Raw genomic sequence first — 27,833 nt, 5'->3', positions numbered from 1 at the left:
TAGTTTTGTCACCAGACAAGATTTAAATGCAGAAGAATCTATAAACATAAATTTTATGTAATAGGAAAAGCATTGTAAAACTACAGATTAAACATAATGGAAATTATAATTTTATTAAGATTATACTGTTTTTACAATTATACCTTCTCAGCTGCTTCTGTATTTAGGTTGGCTTCTGAGACTGATCCTTTAGACTCTTGCTTTGAAGAGATAAGAGCGTGTAACATCCTTTTATCTCAGCAATGCAGATCTTTTAAAGTTTTATCAGTTATTTCAGGATATTTGGCCTCTTTCTTGAACAATCAAGATCTATTGTCATCAAGAACCTCATATAAGTGTATTTTCTCTGATAATAAACTTACTTAGGACTACATGCTAAAACTACATTCTAAACCAAAAAGATACATCATTATAAAATAATGCACTCAAGTAGAGTCAGAGTCCACTTGCACTCTCCAAAGTAGCAGTTACTTCACTGAAATGAAGAAAGAAGTTTGTATAGAGCGCTTAGTCTGCTTTGGTAACACAAGCTATGGTTATTAAAATCTCCCAGCTTTTTGTTCAGAGATACTTATCTGAAGAAAATAGGATTCTTCTTAGGGTTCAAGTGAGACAGTCATTAATAACAACAGCCCTTCATCATGGAAAATGGTCTTCTTTACAGAGGATTGGTATTCAAATCGTAGTGAAACATCAATCAGACATGATCAACAAAGACAGCTGCAACTCAGGTAATGGCTTTTTTACAATATTGATATTACTGAATGTGTGTTCGGAAAAGGAGAGATATAAATCAACAGAGGCTATGTTTTACTACATAAGGCTGAATGTGGTAGTTAGAAAGAAAGGTTGAGGGGATTAAAGACCCATTTGGTTCACACCTATGACCAAATAGTTTTGGTGGCTAAGACACATAACAGTAAGCAACAGCAGCTTGTATTACTCACTGCTGCTTAATTTATTTGGTGTCCTTCACCTCCATCCTACCAGTAGATAAGAGATGACAGCAAATACCTATACAAGAGAAGACAACTCAATAACTCTACTGGAGATAGGATACCCACCACTTGATATATCCTGTCTTTGCCAACTCTGTTTCCAAACAGTAAGGTGAAGTGAAGTGAAGTGAAGTGACGTGAAGTGAAGTGAAGTGAAGTGAAAATAAGGCCTTTGTTTGTTGGAAGAGATTTTCATGTGTTTATTTGAAGGGTATTAACTTACAGACTAAGGTGGTTTTTTATATACACCTTCCTTTACCAAGAAAAAACGAATCTTTATTTCTTGTGCATAAATGGATTGACAAAGCTCTCTTCCACCAGGATATTACAGGGAATACACAAATTCTCATGAAGGGCTGCTTATATCAGTAGCAAACACTCTTGTCTCTTTACAAGTGTAACATGCTGTGTTTGAATTGTTCATTTACCTCTTCTGTCCTGAAGGAGGTGGCCTGTGTTGTAAAAGTACTTCTGTATTAATTTCACAGGAGAAGGAACTTTCATATAACAAACAGTAACTTACTAATCATGTCCATTTTCATCTTAAGTGCATGTGTTTAAAAACTTCTAAACAAGAAATAGGCTTCCGATTTGTTTCAGCTCTTGCTGCTTCCTGAGGAGCAGGCAGGACACACTCTACTTAGAATGGAAACAACAGAGGATCTCTACTTCCAAGAACTACTGGAAATGTACTTGGTCAGCTCAATAGCTGTGCGTATTACAGAGTTTTGCTAGCCTTTTTGTAATTCTTGCTCCAAATGTTCTCAAGACTAGTATTTTAGAGAATGGAGGGCATGTGCTTGCCTACTTGGGTCTGAAGGTACAGGTTGTTGAGTCAATATATCCTTTTAATTCTTATCTTCCTAAAGAAAAGGCTTTACGATCATCCTGCATCTTACAACCCTTCTTTCCGTAGTTTACAGGGTAGATGAGCTAGCAGAATTACTCTCTCCTTTGAAGTCAAGGGCTCCCTGTAGGAAGAGTGCAAGAGCTTTAGCTGTCATAACCACAGCACAGAAAAATTACATTCTTTTTTGATGTGGACATGACTCCAGCTAAATATAGAGAAAGAGAGATGGAGCTGGGGCTATTTCCTTTCTCCACTATCTATTTTAAATTGATAAATGATATCTCTTCATCTTTCTACAGAATTTTTAAAAGATCTCTGGAACCTCAATCTGCAGGAGGATGAATTTGACAAAGTACTATCAACCTCTGGAGAGGAGGTAGTGTCATTATTCTATTTGAAGAGAAATTACAGAAATTAACAGAAGTGGACTTTGGATATCTCTTTTTATCTGCCCAGCTGTACCCAATCCCTTAGATGTGGTCTTGCAGGCCTTGCCAGTGCTAAAATCCCTTTGGAGGTGAAGTTGACAAGTCATAGAGAGGCCATGTAATGTAGTACAATAGTTCAAATGGTTTGCTGTAATTTCAGTAGCAAGCCACATTTATTTATTTGAGTGTTAATACTTGGCTACTTCAGATGCAAAGTGTTGTTTTCTAAATCACTAAAGCTAGCCCTATACAGGTAAATGTCCATCTTTCATTTCCACCTTTCTTTATAAGAATTACTTTAAGGAGGTCAGTACTTTTAGCTATTTTATGCCAAGAATATAATCCTATGCACTATTGTCGACATCTCCTCAGTATGGATTAATGAAGGCCAAGGTTATATGCCTCACCATCACTCTCAAATTCCATCACTATAAATAATTATTCTCCTTTCTACAACAGAATTTTTAACATTTTTTATGTGTGGAGAAAAATTTAGAAACATAACCTTTTTCTTTGGAGGTTTAATCCAGGCACAAAATAATTTGGACTGAACACATTTAGTTTTTCTTAAAATATAATGTATTCGTTTTCTGTTTTCTGTATCTTACCACACCTAAGAAAACGTGTTTAAGTGAGAAGAGATAATATTGTTTGGATCAAATGTCCCTGCATTATGTGTTGGAATGAACATGAATGCTCCAGATTGAGCCAGTGTTACTCTGGAAGTCAGATAGCTACACTGTGCTGACACAGGGTGTGCAATATTCAGGACTGCGAATGAACAAGTTCCAGAATGAAGCCATCTCGGTAAGAGGAGGTTGAGGCTGACTGAGCTGGAAAGTGCTGTGTAGATACTGCTGTCTATGACATGCACCAGAAAACCCAGCTGCAGAGCTGCTAGTTGCTACCATAATTATTATAGAGGCAGATTATGTCACTGCTAGGGGGCAAATGGAAGGGCTTGATGTCATCAGCACTAGCGGTATTAATGTCAAAGCATCACTGCTTTAGGAATCTGTTAGTATGGAAGGAGAAAACCGGGACATTCACTTTTTGGGGGGAAGTTTAGGCATACCGAAAGCTCCATTATTTTTCATTCAAATACAATTACAAATGTTGCATTGTTTCTTTAATAAACTTTATTGCAGTGGTACAAGTTGCTTGGAGAAAAGATATTTTCTAATCACAAATAGTCTGCAGATTATACTAAACAAATAGTATATCTGGCTGAAAAAATAAAAAACCCACAAGCTTGTCTGACACTTTCAACCTTTTACTCCACTGGAGAAATTGCACTTGATTTAATCACAGCAAGACAAAGCGTTTTTACTGCAAGTGAGATTCTGCATCTACATTAATAATGTATTACTTCTTTATTGTACCTTTATTAATTCTTAAGTTACATCATCTGAACCTATTCATTACATTCCATGTAACTTATGTTCACTGGATCCATTCTAAAAATGCACGGACATTTTCAAGTATGACTATGCTAACAAAAAGGTATCCCTACAATAAATTAAATTCGTAACAGCTCCTGCTGCAGCTTAAATTCTCTCATCTCCTGAAATTTGTTGTAACAGCTTTGGTTTCAGTAGCATAAACCACCAATCATCAATCAACAATACATTTTCACTTGTCAAGCATCTGAATGCCTCTTACAAAAGGCATACTCAGTCTATCCTTAAGCAGCACTGTGGCAGTGGTAATACAGACCTCAGCATCAGGTAATCACTGAGTGTATCTGTGTATATATGTGTGTGTATATATATATGTATAAAGAGAGAGAGAGAGACACACATACATTCAGGAGCCAGGATCAGTTTTACAGTTTGTCCTGAGCTTTTCCTTACTCTGAGTATGCTGCTGATACAAGCACAACCAGCTCAAGCATGTTTCCTAGGGCTGCTGAAACACTTTTGACTGCAATACAGACATTCCTTTAAGTTGTTGAACCAAGGATCAGAACTACAAGTTACAATCTGAGGCTTCTATGTCCAGAACATCTGATTTAAGGACAACCTTTCATCTTTTCAACAGCTTTGCCGCAAATTGTTATATAATGAAACATCCTTACCATGCAAGAATCAAATCCGTCCCTTGATTATATTTCCTAAAATAGGTGAAATAGAAATGTCTACTAGTAAAGGCTTTTTACTGAGTGGAAAATACTCCTTCAAAAGGTGGACACCTCAGTAGCTGAAATTACTACAAGTAAATGCAATAATGTTTGGAAATGGCTGTATTCCCACATGCCATTGTTATTTTGTTTGCTGTATGCTACTTAATACATCTAATTACATCACATTTTAAATGTGTCCGTAGCTGTAATATTGAGGGCTGGTCCCTAGATCAGTGGTAGCTGACCCAGGCTCCTGGGCTCCAAGTTGCAAGCCACAGGCGTGAGCCAAAGTCAGAGAGAAGCAGTGCGTTCACATTGATGCAATACTATGCCTGAGCTAAGCAGCAACACCTTGCAGCATTCTCTAGACTTCTGCACCTCAACAGGACTCAGTAAGTTGAGCAAGTGATTGGTCATTATATCTTTTGGGCCGAATCTGCTGTTGGCACCTGTCTCTATCATTTTTAAAAAGGCTTCTCATGGTAATGTAATTCACAGTATCCTCTGTAGGACTACAGAATAAAAAATATTAATTTAGCCCTTGAGATGTATGACAATAAAAAGTATCATTTTAAACAATAATATTAGTGGTTTTGATACTCGAGAGCAATTATGGAAATGCATTCCCTTCCCTGAGGACCTTACAAATGAAACAACATATATTGCACAGAAGAGACCAACGTAAAAAAAGCAGAATCATTGTTTTTATACTTTCAGTGCATGTCTTGCTAATGTAAGAGATTTTGAACAGAACAAGAAGTTATTGTAAATTAAAATGAAAGGTGATAAACAGAGTGATAACTTGAGGAATTATTGTAAGCGCGGCTCAAATAAAATTACAGAAGAGACCTGAAGCAGGACGCAGAACAGATGCATCACAGAAAAGATGCAGGGCAAAGGAGCATGCATGACTAGGAGCTCAGAAAAACAGGAAAGCAGTGTAGCAACACTTTGTATGTATTTACTTATCTATATTACTAAGGTGATGGACACTGACCAAGATCTTGTTGCACTAAGCTTCTTGCTTGATGCCTGGATATGTGACAGAGCTCCCCTCAGTCTCTGCTAATTTCAGTAAGACTTATGGTAGTGTAACTCCTTTGAAAAGCAGGCTGCAGACTTTTATTAGCTGAAGGCCAAGGTCAAAACTCATGCATAGACTTGCATGAATAAATGCTGAAACAGTATTCCCAAGTGCTGGTATGAATCTGTTTTCACACAGTAATTGCAGCTTCTGCTCACTGGAAAAATGTTCCTGTGCATCAACAAATTAGCCATTTGTAAGAAGTAAAGAAAATATTACAGACTGTGATTTTCAAAAAACACTCATTGAACAGGTTAAGAGAGGAGCAGAGGGCTAAATGATAAAAAAAAATAAAAGCACATACGACAGCATCCCTTCACCCCACAGGTTGATTTGAGTGGTTAATAGCAGTGGAAAATCTACAGATGGAAGCTGAAGTAATTCCATCTTTCTACAAAAGTAAATTCTTAACAATAATTATTTCTACAGCATTTCTCACTGCAGACGTTAAGTCTTTTAGGACCTAGGCCAGATTAATTTGGCCAGAGCAAATGGATGGCTATAAGCAACTTCAAAGATTGCTTGATGTCTAGCTGCTCTCTTTCATTTCTTTACCTCCCCTTTAAATGTCTTGGTAGTTGTTTCTGCGCCTGCAGCGTCCATAGTGATAAAGGAGGTAGAGCAGTACAAGGTCAAAAATGAACAACAAGCCAACAGCAATATCAAATCCAATAAAAATATCTGTGAAGAAAAAAAAAAAGAAAAGACAGTTAATGAAAGATAAATGTATATCAATTTAAATAAAGAGATAACAGTATTCTTGTAAGTGTGTACAGTGGAAATACGGTTATATTTTTTCATATTTCTGGCAAGATAACGTGGTTTGCATTTACTGACATATGCAACATGAGGAGAAAAACATATGCTTCAAGCCTGGAAATGCATCGATAGATTCCTGTGCATGGGTAAATCTTACACATTGATTTTCAAAGGGCAAGAGGGACCATATGTAGTTAATGCAAACTAAGGGTTTCATCAGGGATCAGCAAAACACTGAATGTATTCAGGAAGGGGGAGATACCTGTGCTGTTGGAAAGTAGCATGTGTTACTTTGCCCTGCACTTCCCTCATCAAACTAATATTCCGGCAGGGGGAGGCTGTCAGCTGTCGGTACCCCAAGGCAAAGAGTGGCTATATCTGCATGGATCAACTGCACTCTGTGTGTATAGTGGAGGTTAAGGTATCCTCAATATATAGTATACTTGCTGGAAGTACGAATGCATCAATCTTATTGTGCACATGCATCAATATTACTGTGCATGTGCAAGCCACTTTTGCTTTCTACAGAAGGTCTGATGCATCCAACGTACACAGGACTGCTTGCATAGCACCCACACCCATATTTCTGTCATGTTTTCAGCAAGTGGAGTTTTAGTTCTGGCCATGGCCTTTATGAAGCTCCTTATATGAGTATTCTAATAATAGCACTGCCTTCATGCTGGCAAGCAAGTCTATTCTTCATGTTTTCAGAAGAATTTAATTTGTTGGCTTTCCCTGTCCATAGGAAAGCTGGTCCACACTTGTTAAAAGGAGATCTAAAGGTACAAAATCTGGAGCCAGTGATATAATTTCTGCCTCTGTCTTATGTAGAAAATGCAGAGCTGTTACTCTACCTTTTGTTTTGTCTTTCTTCCCACATTCTTTTGACCAATTTTTTGTAATCAGTGGAGAAACTAGTTCAGCAAACTTCTCAAGTGGGCAAGAAGCGGTGCATCCTGGCAGAGTGAGTAGAAAAGGATCCTTTGAAGAGTCATTCCGATAGTGCATTTCAATGCTGTATCGCCTGAGTAATGACATTGAAAAGACTGTTTAAAGAAAGGTTCTTAAACAACAGGTTTTCTGTTTAGAGGCAGAATGTTGGAAATAGACTTTAACGTCCTACTCTGGAACCTGTTCTTCAAGAGTGGAAGCTTTGTAGAAACATCTGCGGAGCCCACTTTGCTAAAGCTGATTGCATCACTTCACAGATCACCAGTCATCTCAAAAGGCCCTTCTGAAGGCTTCTTGAATGGCAAGACCACCAGGCTCTTCTAAGCCAACTGGTCTGCCTTGGAATTTATGAGATGACTTGGAAATGTTGTTGCTATCTTTTGAAGAAACAGGAAAATTAATTTCACCATTTACTTCCAGCTGGTAAGGCCTGTTTTTCTCTTCTTCCTGACTTTCAAAAACATGAATATCCAGCAAACCTACCTTCATGATTTTAATATAATTTTGTGCCTGTGGACAGCTCAGGGAAGTATCAGTTTAAAATGAATTTGTATCGCTTCACAATATCTGAGTGGAAAATTATTTGGGGGAAACGGAAACCAAATTTCAAACACTCCTAATTCTTGCATAAATAAGAAGATCCTTACCCACTGCTTTCTTGATAGAGTTCAAAAAACTGGCAAGCAGCATATGGTGGCAGTTTTCCATTGAAAATATTGAGAGCAATCTGGACGGCCCCAATCGTGGTGTCATGCTATTGGAAAAAAAAAATCCACCTTTGAAAGTCAGTTAAGTCAACTACCAATTCTTCAGAGTAATGAGACAAGAGTGGAGAGGGAGTGGAAATCAAGATAAACCAAAACCTGTTTAAATTTGACTGCAAAAATGTGTTCAGTATATTCACATCTGGGAAAACTGTTAACAGGTTACTATAGACAGCAGGAAGCATTTCCGAAGAGTTACTGCAGTATGCATCTTGCATGATCTGGAATATTTTGGAGATGGAGATACTACAGGAAAGCAAGATGTGATCTGAGAAACAAATCTGTTTTTTCAGTGTATTTTTGCTACTGCTTCCTTCAGGAGTGTTTTCAGTTCCAAAGTCAGATTAAGGCAGTATAAGGTAGTATATCCTGTGGCATTTCAAGTGAAGTTACAAGTACTTTATTTAGATAGCATGCCAGACAAATAGCTGCACACAAAGACTGTCATCCTTGCCTCCACACACACTCCAGAACATTTGAAATTTTTATACAATAAAATTGCAGTTTGGCTTGTATTGTGATGGAATCAGTTACCCACCCACCTGCAGTCCCTTCCTCTCCCAATTTGCCTCCTCTTGCAGGAGATCTCAGGAAGAGGAGCTGAAGGAGGGAAATCCAAACAACTTGATGACTAAGTTTTGCAAGAATCTTTATATGCATATTTGCTAAGCTTATTTATCTACTGGTCTAACCACTTTGTTTTAATTATTATTCAGGATCTGGAACTTTCAGACTGATCAGTTTCAAAATTAAGAGAATACTTGGCCTCAAGACATTAAAGCACCAGTGAAAATACTGATTGCACTTCTTTTTCAAAAAGGATATGATAGGACTAGAAAACATGTAGAAAAGGCAGCAAGAATGATTTAAGGTATTGAGCAGTTTCTATATAAGGAAAGCGTAAATAAGGTAGGATTCTGTCTTGGAAAAGGAAAGATGGAAGAGATGGGACAGAAAACAGTAAATTTATGAGTGACCCAGGAAAAGTGAATAATGAATATTCACTGTTTCTCGCAGTAGAAATGCTAGGAAGGAACTAAATCAGTATTAAGTTTAAAAGCAAAATTAAGGAAGTACTTTATTTCTTTAAACACACAAGTCATTGCCACAAGATGTTGCAGAGGCCAGAAGTATAAATGCATTTTAAAAAGTGATTAGACAAATTGATGGAAGAAATTCTGTCAAGAACTATTAAACACACAGATGCAGATTCTGTCTCAGGAAGACCTTAAGCCACAGATTGCTGGAAGGTTGTATCAGGGGAAGCATCACTCTGTGCTGGCGTTATTCTCACATTCTTCCCTGCTGTTGACCATTGTTAGAGAGAGGATAATGAATGAGGTAAGTGGATCTTGGTCTGATCCAAATGGCCCTCTTCATCCTCTAAAATAATAATAAAAAAGAAACCACAGCTGTATCATCTCTTTCTAGGCAGAGGAAATGTTTGGAGATACAGCTGAAGTTCTGTTATGTGACAGCATCTCTAGGGTAGGAGCACTTAAGGAAAGATGCATCTTCTAGAAACTGCACCATTAAGTTGCAGAAAAAATGGATAATAAAATATGTAGTTTTCTTTAGCAAGTACAATTTGTCTGAAACTGAGGTCAGAACCATGCTCCCGCTGTGTTCCTGTACTGACTGATGTTCAGCTTGTTAGCTGAATCAAACTGTATTATATTATTCTTTTGTTTAACTTTCAGGGAGACTCTGATTACTCTCTTTAAGGGTCTTTTACTGGTAAAATCATAGCAAGTTTTATTAAAGATGAAAATACTCACTGCAGAGTAGACCTCCATTTTTCTTTGCCTTGAAGAATTGGCGGCCTGTTTAATACTATTTAAAATAATATTCACAAGGACACCTTAAAAAGATGGGAACAAGGAAGAGGAAAATTAAGATGTAACATTTCCATACAGACCAAAACAGCAAAAGATTTTGAGTATCAAGTAGAAGATATCTACTCAGTTCTCATAGTCATTTTTTAGCTTACTACAAGTTCATAATTAGAGAGAAGATATTACAGAGGTGGAATACATGATTCATCATCTAGGTAAAGTGAAGTGGCAGGATTTACAGGAAATCATCTAGAAGTATCCTGAGAACTGGGCTAATGACACTTTGAGTTTTCTTATGCCGAGACATCCTCTCCATTATTTTTGGTCTGTTTGGAGTGTTGCAATAATGACAGCTGTGCTAGCCTCTTCCTCTCTAGATGATGAAGAAATAGTTTCAACCGTTTACTTCCAAAAAGTCAAACAGTATCAATTCTTCATTTTTCCAAACTATTTTTTTGATCCTTCCCCAGAACAGAGATACTCTAAAGTCAATGGGATAAGGGAAGTAGAAAATCCATGCAGCACAATTTATACCACTCTAGGGAACGAGGGTATAACTGGTAAGCCCACGAGCGCTAGTACGGAAGTCCTCACCATATGATACAGCCAGCTACTAGCTAGTGTGTGTTAACGCAGGTCTGAGCCTGTAATTGCTATATGGCTTGATCAAGTGATGTATGTTCCTAGACGATGACACTAATAATAATTCTTTATCTAGATCTAGACTGCAGGGTAGGTGCATTACAAAGCTTAGCCACAAGCAGTCCAGCCTGCAGATATTCAAACCCACTCGTTTGGGTTTCCTGCTTATGGACACCTGGGGATTGTGCGACAAATGCCTAGGCTGTGTCCTGAAGTCATGTCAGAATGTGCACAGCCTGTACGCCCCAGTTTTGGAGCTATGCAGTGGTTCAAGTTGTTGCAGTATAGATATAATGTGAAAGTCTCATCCTCTGTTCTGATCTGACTAGTTTGGAGCAGCTTTATATCAGTTAGTCAGAGAGCTACCAAGGTGTTGCCAAGATTTTGGCATAGTATATAAGTAGTGCATGAAAGATCAGTAAATAAACAGAATAAACATTGGAGAAACAGAATTTAATCTCAATCTAAGCCAATATCAGACAAGTAATGATCCTCCCGAGGGTTTGATTTTTTCCCTTGAATTTCTATAATCTTTCTTAAAATCCTAATCCTTTAAACATGATGGGATTACACTTTGTTTCAACATTTAATCCGTGCAAATGTCAGTGTTCAGTACATATTTTCATGCTTAATATGGCATCCAATAGCAATAGTTACAAACCATGTTTGTATATCAATGATGTCGCATAAGATGCCAGAAAGTTGCGTGCTATTATAAACACTGCACTCCTCCTTCCTGAGAGCTTATACATTTTTTTTTTATTTACCTCCTTGCAGTCGGGACTTCTCTTCTGTTTTATAAAGTCCAAATAGCGATAATAAGGACAATTCTGCCAGCTTTTTCATCTTGCCGATTACATCTTTGGTAGCCCATCCAGGGAGAGTATAATTGTGAATACTCTAGTGATAAAGGAAAACAAAATAATGTTTCTTTTCTTCTACTTGTTTCCATCATCCTGTTGCCCAGCCTCACACTTTCATTTAGAGTTTCTGTGACTGTCCTGCAATTCTTTGCCCAGTGTTCTCTCACTCACCAGCATGTCCTGGAATATGCTTTGTGGGGATGGGGATCAACCTGAAGTGGATGAATGGGAAGAGAGGAAACACCAGTGTGAAGAGGATCCCTTGCAGGTATAATATGGTTTTGCTATAGAGATATGTGGTTTGGGTTTTGCTAGTGTGAAAATTTGCAGACATATGGCTTATCTTCTTCTCTTCCCCTGGGTCTTCAGGCTATAACCTAGTTCCAACTTTTCCTGCCTTTTCCAGAATCATCCTATGCTTGAGGCCAGTCTGATTTGATTTAATGATAGCAACATACAATCGTCATCTCCTGATTTTCTAACTGATAGATCATAATCTTATCTCCCATTTTCAACATTGAAATATTTTGATGTTTAACTGTTGACAAGTTAAAGCAAATAATTTCATTTTCTTGTTAAAAATCATAAATATATCCTAGGCAGTGTGCTCAAATAATTCCATAGTGGTGTATCAGGAAAGCAAATAAAGGGGGTAAATTTCAGTGCCAATGTTCCAGGATAAAACATCAAATAGAAACAACAGTTTCTCAAGCTATAAACCATGTTTTTGAGTTTTCTTTTACCAATGCACTAAATTAAAAACTAGATTAAAAAAAAAATCACTATTTTAAAAAAAAAAAGTGCTAGCTATTCCAGAAGAGAAGGCAACTCATTCCTATGAAATGACACTGCTATGGTTCAACAGAAACTCATCTTAGGAGTCCTCTATTGCCTTATTATTACCTCACAGAAGAGAGTATCATATGTATTCCACATCTGGAAATTGTCCAGTATTTTAAGATGGTTTAGTTCAAGTCCTGTGTCTACTGCCATTGTTTGTAAAAAGTCCTGGTGAGAAAAGGGGAAAAAAATGAAGAGAGCATCATAAATGCTCAATACATATGGAACATACAAGCATACAGATTCATTAGCATCCAACCTGGTAACAGAGGTTTGTTTAATTTTACACAGATGACACCCTTGTAGCAGAAGATCTTGGTTGCAGTTTTCATTTTGTAACCATTTCAAGGTGCTGGTCTCTTTTTCAGACACTGCTTTTTTCTCAACCCTGCTATGGGTAAGTCTGGTTAGCTCTCTGCTGCACTCTTCTCTCCTGACTGCTCCAGGAGGCTACCCTAGTCACTTCAAGCCTGACAGTATAAGGAGGAGGAAGGCACTAATGGAAAAGGTGGATGAGAAACAGAAAAGTAAAGAGAGCTGAGGTAAATATTCAGGATGAGGCAAAAAGAAATTGAAAAGAAAACTAGATTTTCCTTCTGCCATATAAGGGGAGCTGAATACCTAAGTAATAGTTCCGCAACAGTTCCCACAGGGATTCTTGCTACATGCTACCACAGAAGAATAAAGGGACTGCTTAATATCCTTTATTCCCACGTTGGCTGTTTCATAACAGTAGCTGAGAGAGAGGGGATAGCTCTGAATTCATATTTCTACGCTGGTTGCAGATGAATGAGGCTGACCAGGATAGCTGAGCTAGCAGAAAGTTAGAAATAAACCAAAGACAGGAAAACGTAGGGTTGGGTTCAGCCCAAAGAGTAAAGCCAAAGTGACTCTGAGAGAATGTGTACAGGTGCCGTCAGGGTATGAGGAACATGAGACCCTTGCTTTATTTGTGGAGTAGTCCTATTACAAAGTGCATGACCATCTAGAAAACAGAGCAGCAGTAACCACTTTCTAGAGCAATTGTTATCCACAAGAATATGGTTGCTTGAGGCAGGTGTATCATCCAGGTGCATAAATCCTGCTGCAGCACTGGAATGGGAAATTTTGAATCTCTGACTGTGAAGATTTGTCAGGGCCAGAACAGAAGGATGTCTTGCAATGGATCCAACATACGTGTCAGAGAAATTTACATCAGTCAGAGCATTTGCCTGCTTGTTCTTGCTTTAGTTCTGTGCTGTAGTGTCAGCTTCAGAAAGTCACAGCAGGAAGGCATAAACCTTCCCAAGTTTCAGGTTTATCAGATTTTTAGAATTGGTTTGTGCTACCTTGTAAAACTGAATATTGCTGCATCCAGCACTTTCTTCTCCCCTCAGGTCATAGAATTTTATTAATATGCAGCTCTAAATACTCTCAGAAAATTAATATTAACTTGACATTTTAAAATATTAATATAAAAATTATGAGAAATGCATAAGCATATCAAATATACTTTTTATTGTATTGGCCTAAATTTCTGATTCTAAGGAAGTCCTCAGGTTTGGGGTGTTTTTTAGATTTATTTATTTTTGCGTTTTAGCTAAAGGAAACAACACAATTCCATCATTTCTACATCTTAGTTACTTTCCTTCTTAGACTTTGCTTTTTATTTTGTCTTACCATGTATGGTTGTATTCTACTTTGGAATTCACTAGATGTTTGTGTTTCATTCTGAAGTTCATCAAAACGGGGACAGTCAGCAAGAGGAAAATGCAGACTCTGAAACAAGAGAAGGAAAATGCAGACTCTGAAACAAGCGAAGAAAATCTTAGAAAAGTTCTAGAATTAATCAACTCACTTCTAGTTTTTCTGCTACTGAGAATGATGATGTAATATTTGTTAGATAGATTCGTTCATGCTACTCCATAATGGTTTGTTTGAGTACCTTGCTGATGGGTTCTGTTAACATGGGCAATGGACTGTGGTAACTCGACATTTCAGTGGCTGCTTGTGGCCATGATAGCTTCATTTCCCTCCCTATAACTCATTTTGGCAAAAAGCAATTATACATATCCGTCAGGGGATCACTTTGGGAAATAGATCAAGGTCTGTGATCAGGAATTTTAAAAAGCTACCATTTCCCTCTTAATTTCTGAATCCCTCCAGATGCAGCTTGACTCCACCTGGTATTGGAAACTGAATTGCTTCTCCAGCTACACATCCTGCTCTCAATCTCTTTGGAGGTAAGCAGCGTATTATTGCAAGCATTTGAAGTACCTCTTAATAGACAGGACTTGAAAAAGAGTGACAAATAAATTGTGCTGAAAAAATATCAAAAAACTGTGTGACTAATGGCCCCGTTCTTATATAGGGGTGTGATTCTCTTTTAATAACTCTAAGTGTATGTATTACAATGTCACCTGGTAGTATATTTTTTATCTGAACCATGTGTAAATACATGTGTCCATCAGACTCTGTGCTCTGGAAAATATGCTTTTACACCAATTGCAGAAAGAAATATGATACTTGATCCAGTATGAAGTGTTAATAAGAAGTTATGATTAGCAAAATAGACTTATGCCACTTCAGCACTTTATGTCACATCACTAGAGCATTTTGTCCTGGTTATCCTATAACCATACAAATTACATCAAGGAACTGACTTAATATACAGTGTAAAAGGAGGTCTAGTCTCTCTTGGGGTGAACATTAGCAGATTGCACTTCCATATCCTCTTTTTTTCTTTGATTTGTCAATGTGAGGCTTGCAGCAGCCACCTACTGACACCAGCACACTTTCATCTGGATAAATTTCCAAATGTGCATTTTTTCTGTAACAGCAGCACATCAGAGATTGAAGGCTCAAAGCTACAACATGAAGCTGGGGAATGTTGTTAAATTACACAATAACAAATGTTTCTCTTGCTATATGGCTCAATTATCTCCCTCTAGGTGCTATTAATTAAGCCACTCCCTTTGGCCTCATTAAACAGTGTTCCGTACAGTTGCCTGTCAGGTCTTGATAGATCTCAGTGGCTGAAAAATAAACTGTGATTAGGTTTTTTTACAGGACTGTGCTTGGCCTCAATTTCCCATTTGGTGTTGCTTAGGGTTTGAAAATAGCCTCAAACATCTGCTTGGTTTAACAAGGGAACTTTTTTTTTTCCAGATGGTTTGCATATTTAACAGGAATTTTGAGTTCCCACAGAAGTGTGTTTCACTGAAACATCAGTACCCTTTCCTGAAGCAGCTGCAGAAGTGGTGGGGTACTAGAGATTCCTATAAATGAGCTTGCCTTCTCCAAACAGGTCATTGCTCTGTACTGTGGTTGCCTTAAGGGCCTCAAGTTTTATTTGGCCAAAGCTCTGACCACTTTGATGCTTTTCTTTTGGTCTTTTGGTGAAAAAACTTCCTTTAGCATCCCAAATTTAACTAACAGTGACAACATTCTTTTCTGTTGAGGGACAGAATCAAGTTTCTAGCTGAATCAGATTGTGCCTAATCCCATTTGTGGAAACTCTTTCTGTTCTTGCTTTCAAGCATGTCCTTCAAGACTGGGGTAATGCCAGTAGCAGGCAGGTGCGGCCACCCCATAATGACAGAGTCCATCCTCTGGCAATGATGACTGGACAAGCAGTTATTTAACAGAGTTTTTGTATACATTTCCTTAAAGTCAATCTTAGTCCTCAAAGTTATTGAGTTACTGCACTCGATAACCTTTTGTCCTTGTTCCACACGCTGTTGCTTACACAGTCCTTGTCACAGAGGCCAGTGAAATTAAAATTTAACCTGAGTCAGCCAGAGAGCTACATATAGTAAAACTTCTACAAGACCTATCATTCAGGTAGGTCTGGTCTTATTATGAAACACAAGGTAAGTGCTAGGGTTTCATTAAATGTTTGTATAGCACTGAGCATGAAAAGGCCCTTGTCTGTAATCAGGGTGCTTGAGGTCATTACAGCGGCTGGTGAAAATTCCATTGCTTGAATAAACTGTGGAACAAATTTACCAAGGAGGGAAGTTCTGTCTAGCTGATTGGTGCTCAGTAAAACACCTATCTACAGAGGTTTAGGGCAATTTCCCTATAATACTGTCCAAAAGTGTCCCTGCCAGGAGAAATGTTAGAGCTGTACCTTGAAGAAAATGATAGCGTGGATGGCAATTCAGGTATTCTGCAACTACAGAAGGAACATTTTTGTGTAGCTACAGTTGACCTATGACATGCTTGCCAGAGAGTAGCTGCAGTTGATGTTTTCTATTAGATTGAACTTCAAAAAGAATAGAAAATATTTCTTAACTTTCCTCCCCTTTTTATGATTTTTGCTTCTGGGAAAGTGTAAAGCATGAAGCGTCCAGTCAGTACTCACCCGGTCTGTTGATTTTTGCAAAATATGAACTGGAATGGGTTGCCAGAGAAGTTCAGGGTTCCAAATTTGGCTGCTAGTTGGTGGAAAGAGGCCAGAAAGGTATGACTGGGCACTCATAATGGTGCGATCATAATCTGTGCTTTGGATGTAAAACTGAAGATGGAATTGCAAAGAGTTAAAAATAAAATAGAAACAATAAAATAATAAAAGGAAATTTTACCCAATTCATCAATCCTGGCTTCTTGATTTCAGTTTTATGTTTCTGCATAAAGTCAAAACAGTTAAACTATAACTCAGCTTTCGAGGGCTCTACTCCATTTGCATAAATGGAATTGCTAAAGCATCTTTCAGCTTAGGATCTAACCCTCAGACTAAACTAAGAGCAATAAGAAAGCATGATTTAAAAGAAGGAAGCTCTCCTTCCTCTCTAGTTAAATGGTGGACTTGGAATTATTAGGTTCATGCTTAGGCTCGATGATCTTAAATATCTTTTCCCATCTAAATGATTCTATCACTCTATGATCCTCCTGCCATACCTCCAGAATGAAGACACTTAAAACCTCTCTTGGAAGTATTGCAGAGCTATAGTATTTTATGCCTTCCCATCAATGCATTCCTCACGAAGAGAGCAAAATGGTAGTGATATCTTCCCCACAATGGATCTACACCATATGACAAACACATCCAAACAACTCTTAGATGTCTCTTTTAGCCAATTAAGTACATGAACATAGTCTTTCACATGGCTGGATACGCATTCAACTTTCAACAGGGTGGAATGATATTGCGGAGATGTTCCATCCTGGAAAACTGGGCAGTGCAAGACCTGAACTGAATGTAGTAGCTGAAAGTTAGCCTTTAGTCTGTGTATTCGTCTTGACATATAAGCCTGACTTTCAAAATTGTTCTTCTATTACCTTAGTTTTTCCAATAATGAAATGAATCTGATGTTGTGCTTTTATGTAGCACAAATCCATAGTTCCACTATGCCAGAGAAATGTCTTCCAGACAGTTCAGCTATATACCTCTTGCCGGTTGTATGTGCTGTTCAAAAAGTTGGAGTATCTTTTTCTCACGTACTGTCCAAGTTCAAATAGCTGCTGCATTCCAATCTGTGAGGCAAGCATACAGATGACTGTTAGCTTAAGGTGACTGGAGAATCTTAACGTAGCAGTTTCTTTTCTATGTTCTTTTTTGTTTTCAGCAATCATATTTTTAATGATCATGAACCATTTGTGTAATGCACTACGTATGTTGTAGATGATTTAGAATTTTTACAAGAAATACTCATTTATATCTATGAAAATTCCTATGTTCTGAAATGCTAAAACTCCAATATCTGCTACAGGAAAGACAATGGGCTTTGTTCTGTACAAATACTCTTTCTACATTTCTCTAGTCACTCATGATCAACATTGTAAAGAGTATGTCAGTTATTGAGAGCTAAGAAAGGATGATTGATAACCTAGTATTTATTATTGTCATTGCTCTGCTGTTTGATTGGCTTGATAAATTTGTGGCTTGCATTTCATGCTTTAAGTAACGTTTTTCCATCTTTGCCCTGGTGCACCTGCAGTTATCTTAGATTGCAAACTGTCTTTTCTGTTATTCATTTCCATAGCTGAGTGCTAAACTTCTAAACTTTTAGCTGTCAGAGAAGTATATTCCTACTACTGCTGCTAAAAAGAGAGAAAAAAATACCAAAAAGCTCTCCAAAAAAATCTGTTCCACAGCAGAAACTTTTTTCTTTTTACAATAAAATCTTTGTACCTAAGGATAGTAATGTGTTGTCTGAGTGTCTGAATTTTACAGCTCTTTCAAGCCTCACTTCAAACACTAAGTGCTGAACTGTCTGTGGTTCATGCTTCTGCATCATGATGAAGTATTATTAGGAAATGCATTGGCTTCTCTTTGCTCTAGAATTTAATATGTCAAATACTGTTAAAGAGCTAAGGCTTGATGTTGAAGAGCAAGAAGTAGGTTCAGTGCATCCTAGTGAAACTCTGGGCTTGAAAGCAGCCCTATTAGAAGACACATTGTCCCCAGAAGCAGCTTTTTCCTGCAAGACTTCCCTTGTTCTGTGAGTAGGTGGTTGCCAGTGAAATGATGAGATGTGGACTCATCACTTCACCTGGTGAGCAGGTGTTGTTCCTTGACTCTGTCACAGGGTCCAATGCTTAATGGTCATAAGAACTCCATCAATATTTAGAGTGTAGACTATGTTTAAACTTGCCTTATATTTGAATGCAGATGCACCATTAGGAAGCTGTTGCTTTTAGGAAAGTAGTTATAAAGATAGGATGAACAAGATTAAAATTTAATGGTAGTTGGATGAATAGAAGAAATGCTGCCAGCAGATCAAGGGAGGTGATTGTGCCCCTCTATTCCTCTCTCGTGAGACACCACTGGGAGTACTGTGTCCAGTTCTGGAATCCTCAACATAAGAATGATATGGAACTGTTGGAACAGATCCAGAGGAGGGCCACAAAGATGATCAGAGGGCTGGGACAGGCTGAGAGAGTTGGGGCTGTTCAGCCTGGAGAAGAGAAGACCCAGAGGAGACCTCATAGCAGCCCTCCAGCACCTGAAGGGGGCCTACAAGAAAGCTGGTAGGGACTTTTTACATGGACGTGTAATGATAAGATGAGAGGGGATGGTTTTAAATTGGAAGGGAGAAGATCTAGATTAGATATTAGGAATAAATTCTTCAATGATGAGAGTGGTGAGGCACTGGCATAGGTTGCCCAGGGAAGCTGTGGCTGCCCCATCCCTGGAGGTGTTCAGGGCAAGGTTGGATGGGGCCTTGGGCAGTCTGGTCTGGTAGGAGAAGTCTGTGCCCGTGGCAGGGGTGTAGGAACTGCATGAGCTTTAAGGTCCCTTCCAACTCAAATTGTTCTATGGTTCTGTTATATGATTCTATTAATAATGTTGCAAAATATTTTTATGAATTACAAGGTAACATCAACTCTCATCACTTGGTATTTGCTGTTTCTGAGGCACGTGTAAAAAAAATACATACACTCCCTATCTTAGTAGCATATGTAAATGCTTCTAAGAAAGTCAAAATACCTTGGTAAGTTGTCCAAACCCCTGGGGCCATTCACTTTCTTTGTGTAGATCAGTTGGAAAGTTTACAATTGGTGTTCGGTCACCATGTCTGAAAACCTAAAAAATTACAGTGAAATATCAAGTTAATTACTGACAACATTCCTTTCTTACTTAGCTAGAAGTCAAGCATACATTATACTTCCAGTCCTGTGTTTCAAATGAAAATATTGGAGAGTCTGCAGAAACCTAGTCAAGTGGGTTTGGAGTACACTCTTTATACATAAAAATAGGTATAATTATTTAAGAATTTAGTGGACATGAGCCTGATGATTCTTCCACCTAGAACATAAAATTAATCAGCCAAGATGTTAATGCTGAGATTATATCTGTAGCTAGGCGCCTAGACAAGAAATCTGAATTTTGAGTACTCAGCACCTTTGAATACTAAACCAGTTACAGAAATGCTTATATGAGGATTTAATTACTTTGGCATGCATACTTTAAGCTTTTGGTAGCTGCTTTTTTTTCACAGGAATATCTTCAAAAGTAATTCCATATACACATGGAGCTTACGTTTGGTTTCTCTATTATCCTAATATACAAAGATGAAAAAGTATAAACATTTGCACTGTTAGCTCACTTAATATTTGTTAATATACTTACTATTTGTTAATATTTTTATATACATATATAAAAAAAGAATTTAAAGTCTATAGGATTCTTTTTTTTCTGAGAGCAAAGAATTTTCTTGCTTTTGTATCCTGGGCACACCACCATTGTGAATATTCATGTGATACATTCAATCATACAATTTTTATGTCAGAAACCTTAAATGAGAATTCTTGAAATTTTATTCCAGTATGCACAGAAAGCGCTAACACTAGATTAAATAGTTCTGGAAAACTCTGAATAAACCCTGCCTATGGATGCCATGGGTGGGCTTAGAAAAATGAAGCCCACAAAAAATTCACTTGAAAGGCTCCAGACCTTTCCTCCATTCCCAGATGCTGATCCAAACAATCGCAAAAGTTACCTTTGTTTCTATCAATGTTCTTGTTACCAAGATCATTCCTGACTTTGCAGAATGAAATGACAATGTGGAAGCATGGTATATTTGTTTGTATAATTACATTTATTCCATAATACCTCACTGGTATATAGCCTGACAATAATTAGTACTCTCCATTGCCTCATTAAGCCACATCATTCTTGCTCAAACATCAGAGAGGTTTGTACATGCTAGTTAGTTTGCCACTCCCACCAGGAGGTGCTTTATGTTTATATTTTTCAAAGTAGACATAAGCAGTGTGGCTTAATGTTTTAATTACAACACACACCCTTTTCATCAGGCTTCTGTCCTAATGTGCATGGACTTGCTCTATGCTGAAGCCAGTATTTCAGAGATGGAAAGCACTATCCTTTAAAGGCAAATGTAATTGGACTTCTCTCTGTGTTCATTTTTTACAAAAAAAAGTAAAGTTTGCTAGAATAGATGTTACCATTAGAATCACGTAGAAAACTGCTTATTATTTTTAGTAAGGTCTGCTAGAATAGATGTTACCATTAGAACCATGTAGAAAATTGCTCATTATTTTTTTGTGTTGCTAGTTGAATTTCACTGAAGTTGTGACCAACCTGAAATTAATATTTTTCATTAAACAAAGGAGTTTTTCTCACTATCATTAACAACACATTGATCAACACGAAAAGGCACTGACTTTACATACAGCAAAATAGTCCATAAAATCTTTCTAGTATATTTTATTTTTGCTTCTGTACATGTCTTTTCTTGCTAATCTGGAATCTTAGTTGGTTCTTTATAATAATTTCTCTATGCACCTCTAATGAACAGGAAAATGGATAAAGAGCTACACTGTCTGGTTACTGTTTTCATTGCACGCAAGAAAAATGAGTGAGGAGGACTCCTTGTTTCCTTGGTGCTTTGACAGGCTGACATACATAGGTGTTGGGTAGGATTCCTTAGCTTTGCTGGACAAGCTGATGCCTCTGTAAGGAATGAAGGTTAAATTCCCAGTTACAATGTAGCAGCATATTTTCTTGTTAAATTATCCAGCTTTACAGCAAAGCATTTTTTTGAGTAACTGACAGTTGCTCAAACTGACTGCTGTGATTAAATGACTGGGTTTTCAGGCAATATGTAGCAATGGATCAACACCTGGCCAATCAAGATGCCCTTTCCATTAGTAAAAAATTAATGAAAACATGTTAGATTTTAATACTGTTTTTTTATGCTTTAGACTTATTATACAACATAACCCTCAATGTAATTTTCACTATTACAACAGTCAACTCCTAAAAACTTCCAATGAGCCAGAACAGAGTAGCTTTTTACCTGAACAGAGGTAAGAGAGCAAAGAGATAAAGATCAAAAGCTATTAAAATATATGTGAGAGCAGGAGACGTAAAGAAAAATAATTTCACACGTTGTAATGTTAAGAAATAGAAGCAGTGACAGGTGTTCTCGTCTATAGAGCAGCACTGCTTCTTTTAATTCACACAAAATAGAAGAAAGTTCATTTTCTTGTTTGTATTTCTGCATCTTCATTGCATTGTTATATGAAAATAACACTAAGTTGGAAGGAGTAAGAAAAAATTTAATCCTTCTAGTAGCAGAACCTTGGCTTTAGTAATTGAAGGACTGATCTTCTCAACCGAGTTTTGTTTCTTCTCAAACCTTATTGCTTACTACTTTTGAAAATGACCTTGCTTTACCTGCTGTTAGAAATGAAGCAATGACCTTAGGAAAAAATCACTTAAACTAAAAGGCTAACTTGTTCAGTCTAGTCAGCTACATTTTAGGAGATTTTTTATTTATTTAAAATTTTAGGAAGAGCTTGTATATTTGAAATTTTGTATTTTTCATTAAAACCCCTGATGCTGTTAGGGAAAGAAAATATTTCCCTACAAACCTTGCCTTGCTCATTGGTATGTGTTTCTCAATACTCATCATTTGGATTTTGTTAAAAAGGTGTTAATACTTTAAATTAATTTCAATATATGTATGCTACAGCATTTATTACTCGTGGCCTGCAGATTGCCTTCCTGACTTTTAAGAAGACATAGATAATGGCAGGATGAGAGATAAGGAACACACAGGCATCATGAAAGGTGGAAGGACACTAGAAATCAAGAAGGAGGAAAGGGCAAGGTGGGTGTACACAAAAAGAACAAAGCACACGTTTGGTATATTCAATTCTGTGCTTCTATATTAAGTGCATCAGCTCAGCCAGTGCTCAAAAGCAATAGATACATAGTTACAAAATACCTTCTCCTTCAGCTCTAATTGAACCTGATTTGATGTCTAGGTTCTCGCATTCACTCACTGTAGCTTTGTGAAGGTATTTGCTTTGGATCAAAATGACCACGCAGCTCAGACATTGGCCAGAATTTGCTTCCATTGTTGTCAGGTGAAAATTTAAACCGGTGGAAAACTGGTGTGGAGGAGAGGGTGAACTGAGAATATGAGTTGTGTAGTAAGTACACCATCTCCATTCAGAAATGCCATGAACACAGTGAATTATGTGTCTCTGAGAAGTAGTGACTCTCCTACAGACATTTTTATTGACAGAATCACCTTCAGACAAAAAACCTCTCTTATTTTGAAGCCAGTAATAGGAATGAAGAAACAAGAAAGAAATGGAACTAGTCATGCTACAAGTTCTGGGAAGTCATAGATGAAGAAATACTCATGTTTAGTCAAGGTTTCAAATGGCTTGGCTTGAGTATTCAAATAGATAACATGCTCAGCCACCTCTTCCTGTCCTTAGTCACAAGAGGAGAGATACGATGAAGTCACAGTACCTCAGAAACCACACCTCTTTGTATTTATGACACATGAAGTGAGTGCCTGTGTGAAGGCAGAAGTTACAGGTCTCAAGTATTTCCTATGTTCTCCTCTTATGTCTAGATTATATCCAGTGCACAAGAATTATGTGAAGGCTAATGTTTACTTGTGAGAAAGAAAATTAAAACAACATGTTGTCAAATTGCCTTGAATTAAAGCTTTTCAGCCAAAAGCCAGTAATCAAAAGGAACAGAATCAGCATAAAGATGGAAATTGTGAGAAGAGAGCAAAACACCTTCCCAGAGAATAGCCAATTATAAAAGTGAACAAAAGGGAACATTTGTCTGTTTTTTTCTCTCCTGCAGAAATATTTTATATTGTTCAATTCTGCTAAGAAAGTTTTTAAAAGTCATTATGACACATTTTCACAATGCAGTAATACTCTCAGGTGAAAACTTAGCAACTCATGGAGGGCAGCTAGAAAACGGCTGTTGAATTATTTCAGAAAGGTGCCTTTTAGACTTACACTGACTGAAGCCATACCCCTATTATATCAGAGAAATGCTCTGGAGCCAATTTGTACCGTATTTTTTTTATGCTAGCGATTCTATTCCTTTGAAAATTCAATCAGTGGGCTCAGAGGGTAAAATTAAGTTGAACACACACAGAAACCATGCCTTGAGAAGAGAGGTGTATGTTGATAATAAGATCAAATCTTTTATAACTTTTTAGGCAGATTGGTCAGTCTGAGGAAAAGTATCAGGGATAAAGTGAAGACAATTCAAATGAAATTTCTGTATTATTTTAATATTGTGATAATAATAAAGTACTATTTTTTTTTTATAACTTTTGGTAGGTGGTAAATGTGGCTGCGTAGCTGTGGTAAGCCAGCTGATTTTGGATAAGAAGTCTCTTATGATGGTGAGCATTTCCTGTAAGTCTTTCTCCAAAACCACTGCTTGTTAGGACACAATGACAGCTGCAATTCAGTAAAGGTCTCCTTCCTTTCAAGAAGTTAAGTCTCCAAGGCCATCTCACTGCTTGATTTCATCCATGTGTCCAGTTCTCCTTCTTATCACTGAAACATTTAAGTATATTGCTATATGCAGAACATTACTGGAGTTAGTGTTCCTGTCATGTGTACAGCCTGATAGTGCAATAAATGTCAGCAAGAGAAGGAACTGGTTTTTCCTCTGCACTCTGGCCTCTCTCCAAGTGGCACATCTACAATGCAGCCAAAAGACAACTAGATATGAAATAGTTGTCTAGAGCTAGATGATAAGTTTTGGACACAGTACTTCTGTCTGTTGTCTGTACATGCACATAATGTCTCTAATAGAAAAAGGTGGAAGAAGATCATAAAATGCCCATTTAGAAATGTTAATTCCAATCCCTATAACTTTATATTGAAAATATCCTTTTGGACTAAATAGTCTCTGTCAGCATGCCTCTAATTGTGAAAGGAATTAGAATTAAAAGGACTATGATGCAACCTTCATGATCCAAACAATTTAATGGAATTAAGCTCTCTTTCACCTGAGCTTTTGGGGAAAATGACATTAGTCTCCAGCTACTTTAAAATAAGAAACAACTCAGCAAAAATGATTCACACTTTGTTTTCAACTTAACTGCAGTTAATGCCATACGTATCTCAAATCTCTACACAAAACTGCCCTTTTCTGTTACTCAGTCTGCTGCTGAGCCCGTTCAGTTATTCTGAAGTGGAAAATGCTTTTGGTTTTGTGGCAACTTCTGTAACGTTGCAAGCTTCAGCTTGCAGGCACGGAGCAGGTAGGCCATAATCGCCAGCTCCAGGCTGGGCAGTGGACGCTCAGCTAAATTAAGCAAGAACAGGTAAACTTGACCTAACAGGTAAAAGAGATCTCCTAACTCCTGTACGCTAAGCATCTACCACAAAGCTAAGCTGTTCATTTATCTTGAAATAATAACTAGGGGTTAGGAGACGAAAATTCTTCTGGCTAGACACATTTTTAGCTCCTTTAAATGAAGTCTTTCAATTCAATAAGCAGAAAGGTAGCAGCAGTTGTTTCTAAGTCTAAAAGGAGGCAAATCAGCTGCACACCTGATTTGATTTAACAGCCATATCAAATTCCCTGTATTCCCCACAAGAACATGGAAAACAAATCTACTTACGACAACCACAAACTTCAGTTCTCTTTCTGCAGTAGTCTGCGGAAGAAGAATGAGGATAATATGACAGGAGAAAAGCAGGATCCTGGATGGGTTGGGAAGCCATATCACCCCCATCCTGGCAGAGGATGAGAAAAGGCTTTGTAGCTCCAGCAGTTGCTCTGGCTGAACAGCCCAGACGTCAGGTTGTACTTTCAAAAAGGGGTGGAACTGCTGCCGGTGAATTTCAAATCCAAGAGGAATGTTGTGTTACTATGCAACAAATTGCATCGCCCTTTGTTTTCAAATTACTGTTTACATTCTATTTAATCAACTCATAATTCAGTTCCTTTTACTCTGTGATATTTTTGTATTTTTGGAGTGTAAGAATGAGGTAAAAATACGAAGGACTTGCTAAATATTCCTCATGTTTAAACCTGCCTGTTCTGTTTCCATTTCTCAGGGCTTGGACTACCTCCAGACTAAGGCATAGCCACGAGGAACCAAGAGCCAGTCAAAACAGTTTTCTTCTTTATCTTTACTGCTTGGTTAGACCACTTGTCAGCCTCCCTCCTTTCCTTTTTTTTCTTTCCCTTTCTACATTGCCTCTGCAAAATCAGGATAATCATTTAAAATAACATTTCAGGTAGCTTAAAATGACCACTTCCTCAGATATAATAGTTAATACTATTTTATCTGAGGCAGTTATTTGCTCTTCAGCTTGTATGTATTGCTTTTCTTTTCCCTTTGGGTATTACTATACTTCTTCTTCTGCAACTGCTTATGTCAAGTTCTTTTTTGGCCTCAGTTCTCAAAGAAATTTCTTGTGAATAAGCCAGGGAGCTCACATTTTTATTGTTACTTATTGAGAACCCTGCTTCTGACAGTAGCTCACTGGTTTTGAGAAGATTGCTCAGCTTACCTCTGCTGACCTCCTCTCTATAAAGTGGGAATAATCATAATTCTAGACTTGATTTCATAAGGATTTTCTGAGTAAATTAATTACAGTTTGCAGACACCTATAAATATAGTTCTCTCTAAATATTAAAACTTAACATGTTCTGTGTATTGTCCTAGTCATCCCATTCCATTCATACCAAAGCCTGTCTCAGGGTCTTCCGTTGAGCTTTCTGCAACAGTATTCTCTACAGCAGGTATTTTACCATTTACCAGAAAATCTGTTGCTAGGGCCCTAAACCTTGGGGCCTTAAGTGCTCTCTTCTCCGATTTATGTGAATGACTTATATATCCGTTTCCACTGATGGATGGTGGTGGAAAGGAGGACCATGGCTCCCAGACTTCTCCATCTCTCTTTTCAGTCCCTGATCAGTTTTCAGCACTCACTTGAACTTCTTTCTTCCTTCACCGTAACGTCTTCTGCTTTTCTTTTCAGTATCACCTTGATTGTGCCTATGCAGAAGGTGTGAGTAATTCATAAATATATAATACTTTGTCTTTCTGAAAACAAATATAAGGTGATCGTCTTCCTCTATTATTTAAGAGTATGAGTTATAAAATATACCGTCTTTAGAATATTTTATTATGCCTCAAAAATCAAGAATGAGTCTCCTACTTTTATAGTCTATATAGTTTTTTAGATAAGTGGTTCCTAAGCTCTTTAGATCAAGGAGTCTGTGTTAGTTCTGAGAATTCTTTCTTGTCCTTCCTAAACTCCTACCATGAAATTCATAACTGATTAGTTTTTGTAAGATTTGCTATTGTGTTGTGTTTCTTTGATGAACGACTGTGACTAATGAAGTCTCATTATCATGGAACCGTCTCAGTAACTTCACTTTAGACTTGAACTTAATCTTTTTTTGATGCTGGATGGCATCATTCAGAAATGTTTGAAAATATATAACAACTGGAATTTATAGAAAATCTTTGCTAACATCTTTCAAAAAATTATATTTTAAACCAAGATCAAGCAAGTGATAAATAGTTCTCTTTTCTCTGGCTTCACTCTTCCCTTTGGCTTGTAGCTTGCTAGTGAGACCTTTTTATATCCACAAGAATGGGCACTGCAACATCTTAAATAAAGCTCTGCAGATTCCAAACTGGAATAATATCTTTCTTCATGAGCCACATTGGTTAAGACAGCGTCCTGCAGGAATCCTGTTGGTAATCTATGAGTATGTTGGCAACATGTACGTAATTTAGAAATTTCCATGCTTGTCGTGGATTGTCTCCATTTCTTCTGTGCATTTGGCAACTATAAACTGGTCATATTTTGCAAGGATTAAATCCTTACTCTTTTCAGGAAAAGTTGCTTCAAAATTGAAAAAAAATAATTACAAAGTTGATCTAATTACAGTTGTCCAAGCATCATAATGCAAATGGACTTAAACAAATTGAATCAGCATTATGTT

General features: G+C 37.5%; 1 protein-coding gene across 3 annotated transcripts; it reads right to left on the bottom strand.

The window, feature by feature from the left end:
• Nucleotides 1-1,749: 1,749 nt before the first annotated feature.
• On the bottom strand, nt 1,750-25,795 carry LOC138722151 (prostatic acid phosphatase-like). Of its 3 annotated transcripts, none has more exons than XM_069860020.1 (12): nt 25,489-25,795; nt 19,551-19,646; nt 17,507-17,593; nt 16,482-16,634; nt 13,796-13,894; nt 12,200-12,304; nt 11,201-11,333; nt 9,735-9,817; nt 7,840-7,946; nt 7,096-7,265; nt 6,038-6,163; nt 1,750-1,969 (listed from the first exon to the last, which is right to left on the bottom strand). In XM_069860020.1, exons 1-11 carry the CDS (start codon nt 25,600-25,602, stop codon nt 6,045-6,047), a joined length of 1,266 nt encoding a protein of 421 aa, XP_069716121.1. In that variant the 5' UTR covers nt 25,603-25,795; the 3' UTR covers nt 1,750-1,969; nt 6,038-6,044. The 3 variants fall into 3 exon arrangements, with proteins under 3 accessions (XP_069716121.1, XP_069716120.1, XP_069716119.1); XM_069860019.1 differs by lacking the exon at nt 1,750-1,969 and adding an exon at nt 4,083-4,910; XM_069860018.1 differs by lacking the exon at nt 1,750-1,969 and having other exon boundaries at nt 5,764-6,163; nt 25,489-25,793.
• Between the last annotated feature and the right edge of the window lie 2,038 nt (nt 25,796-27,833).

This window comes from Phaenicophaeus curvirostris, chromosome 6 (assembly GCF_032191515.1).
Source record: "Phaenicophaeus curvirostris isolate KB17595 chromosome 6, BPBGC_Pcur_1.0, whole genome shotgun sequence".
NCBI classification, from domain to species: Eukaryota; Metazoa; Chordata; class Aves; order Cuculiformes; family Cuculidae; genus Phaenicophaeus; species Phaenicophaeus curvirostris.
Note: the sequence above shows the minus strand (reverse complement) of the source record. Positions and strands in the feature narration are given on the sequence as shown.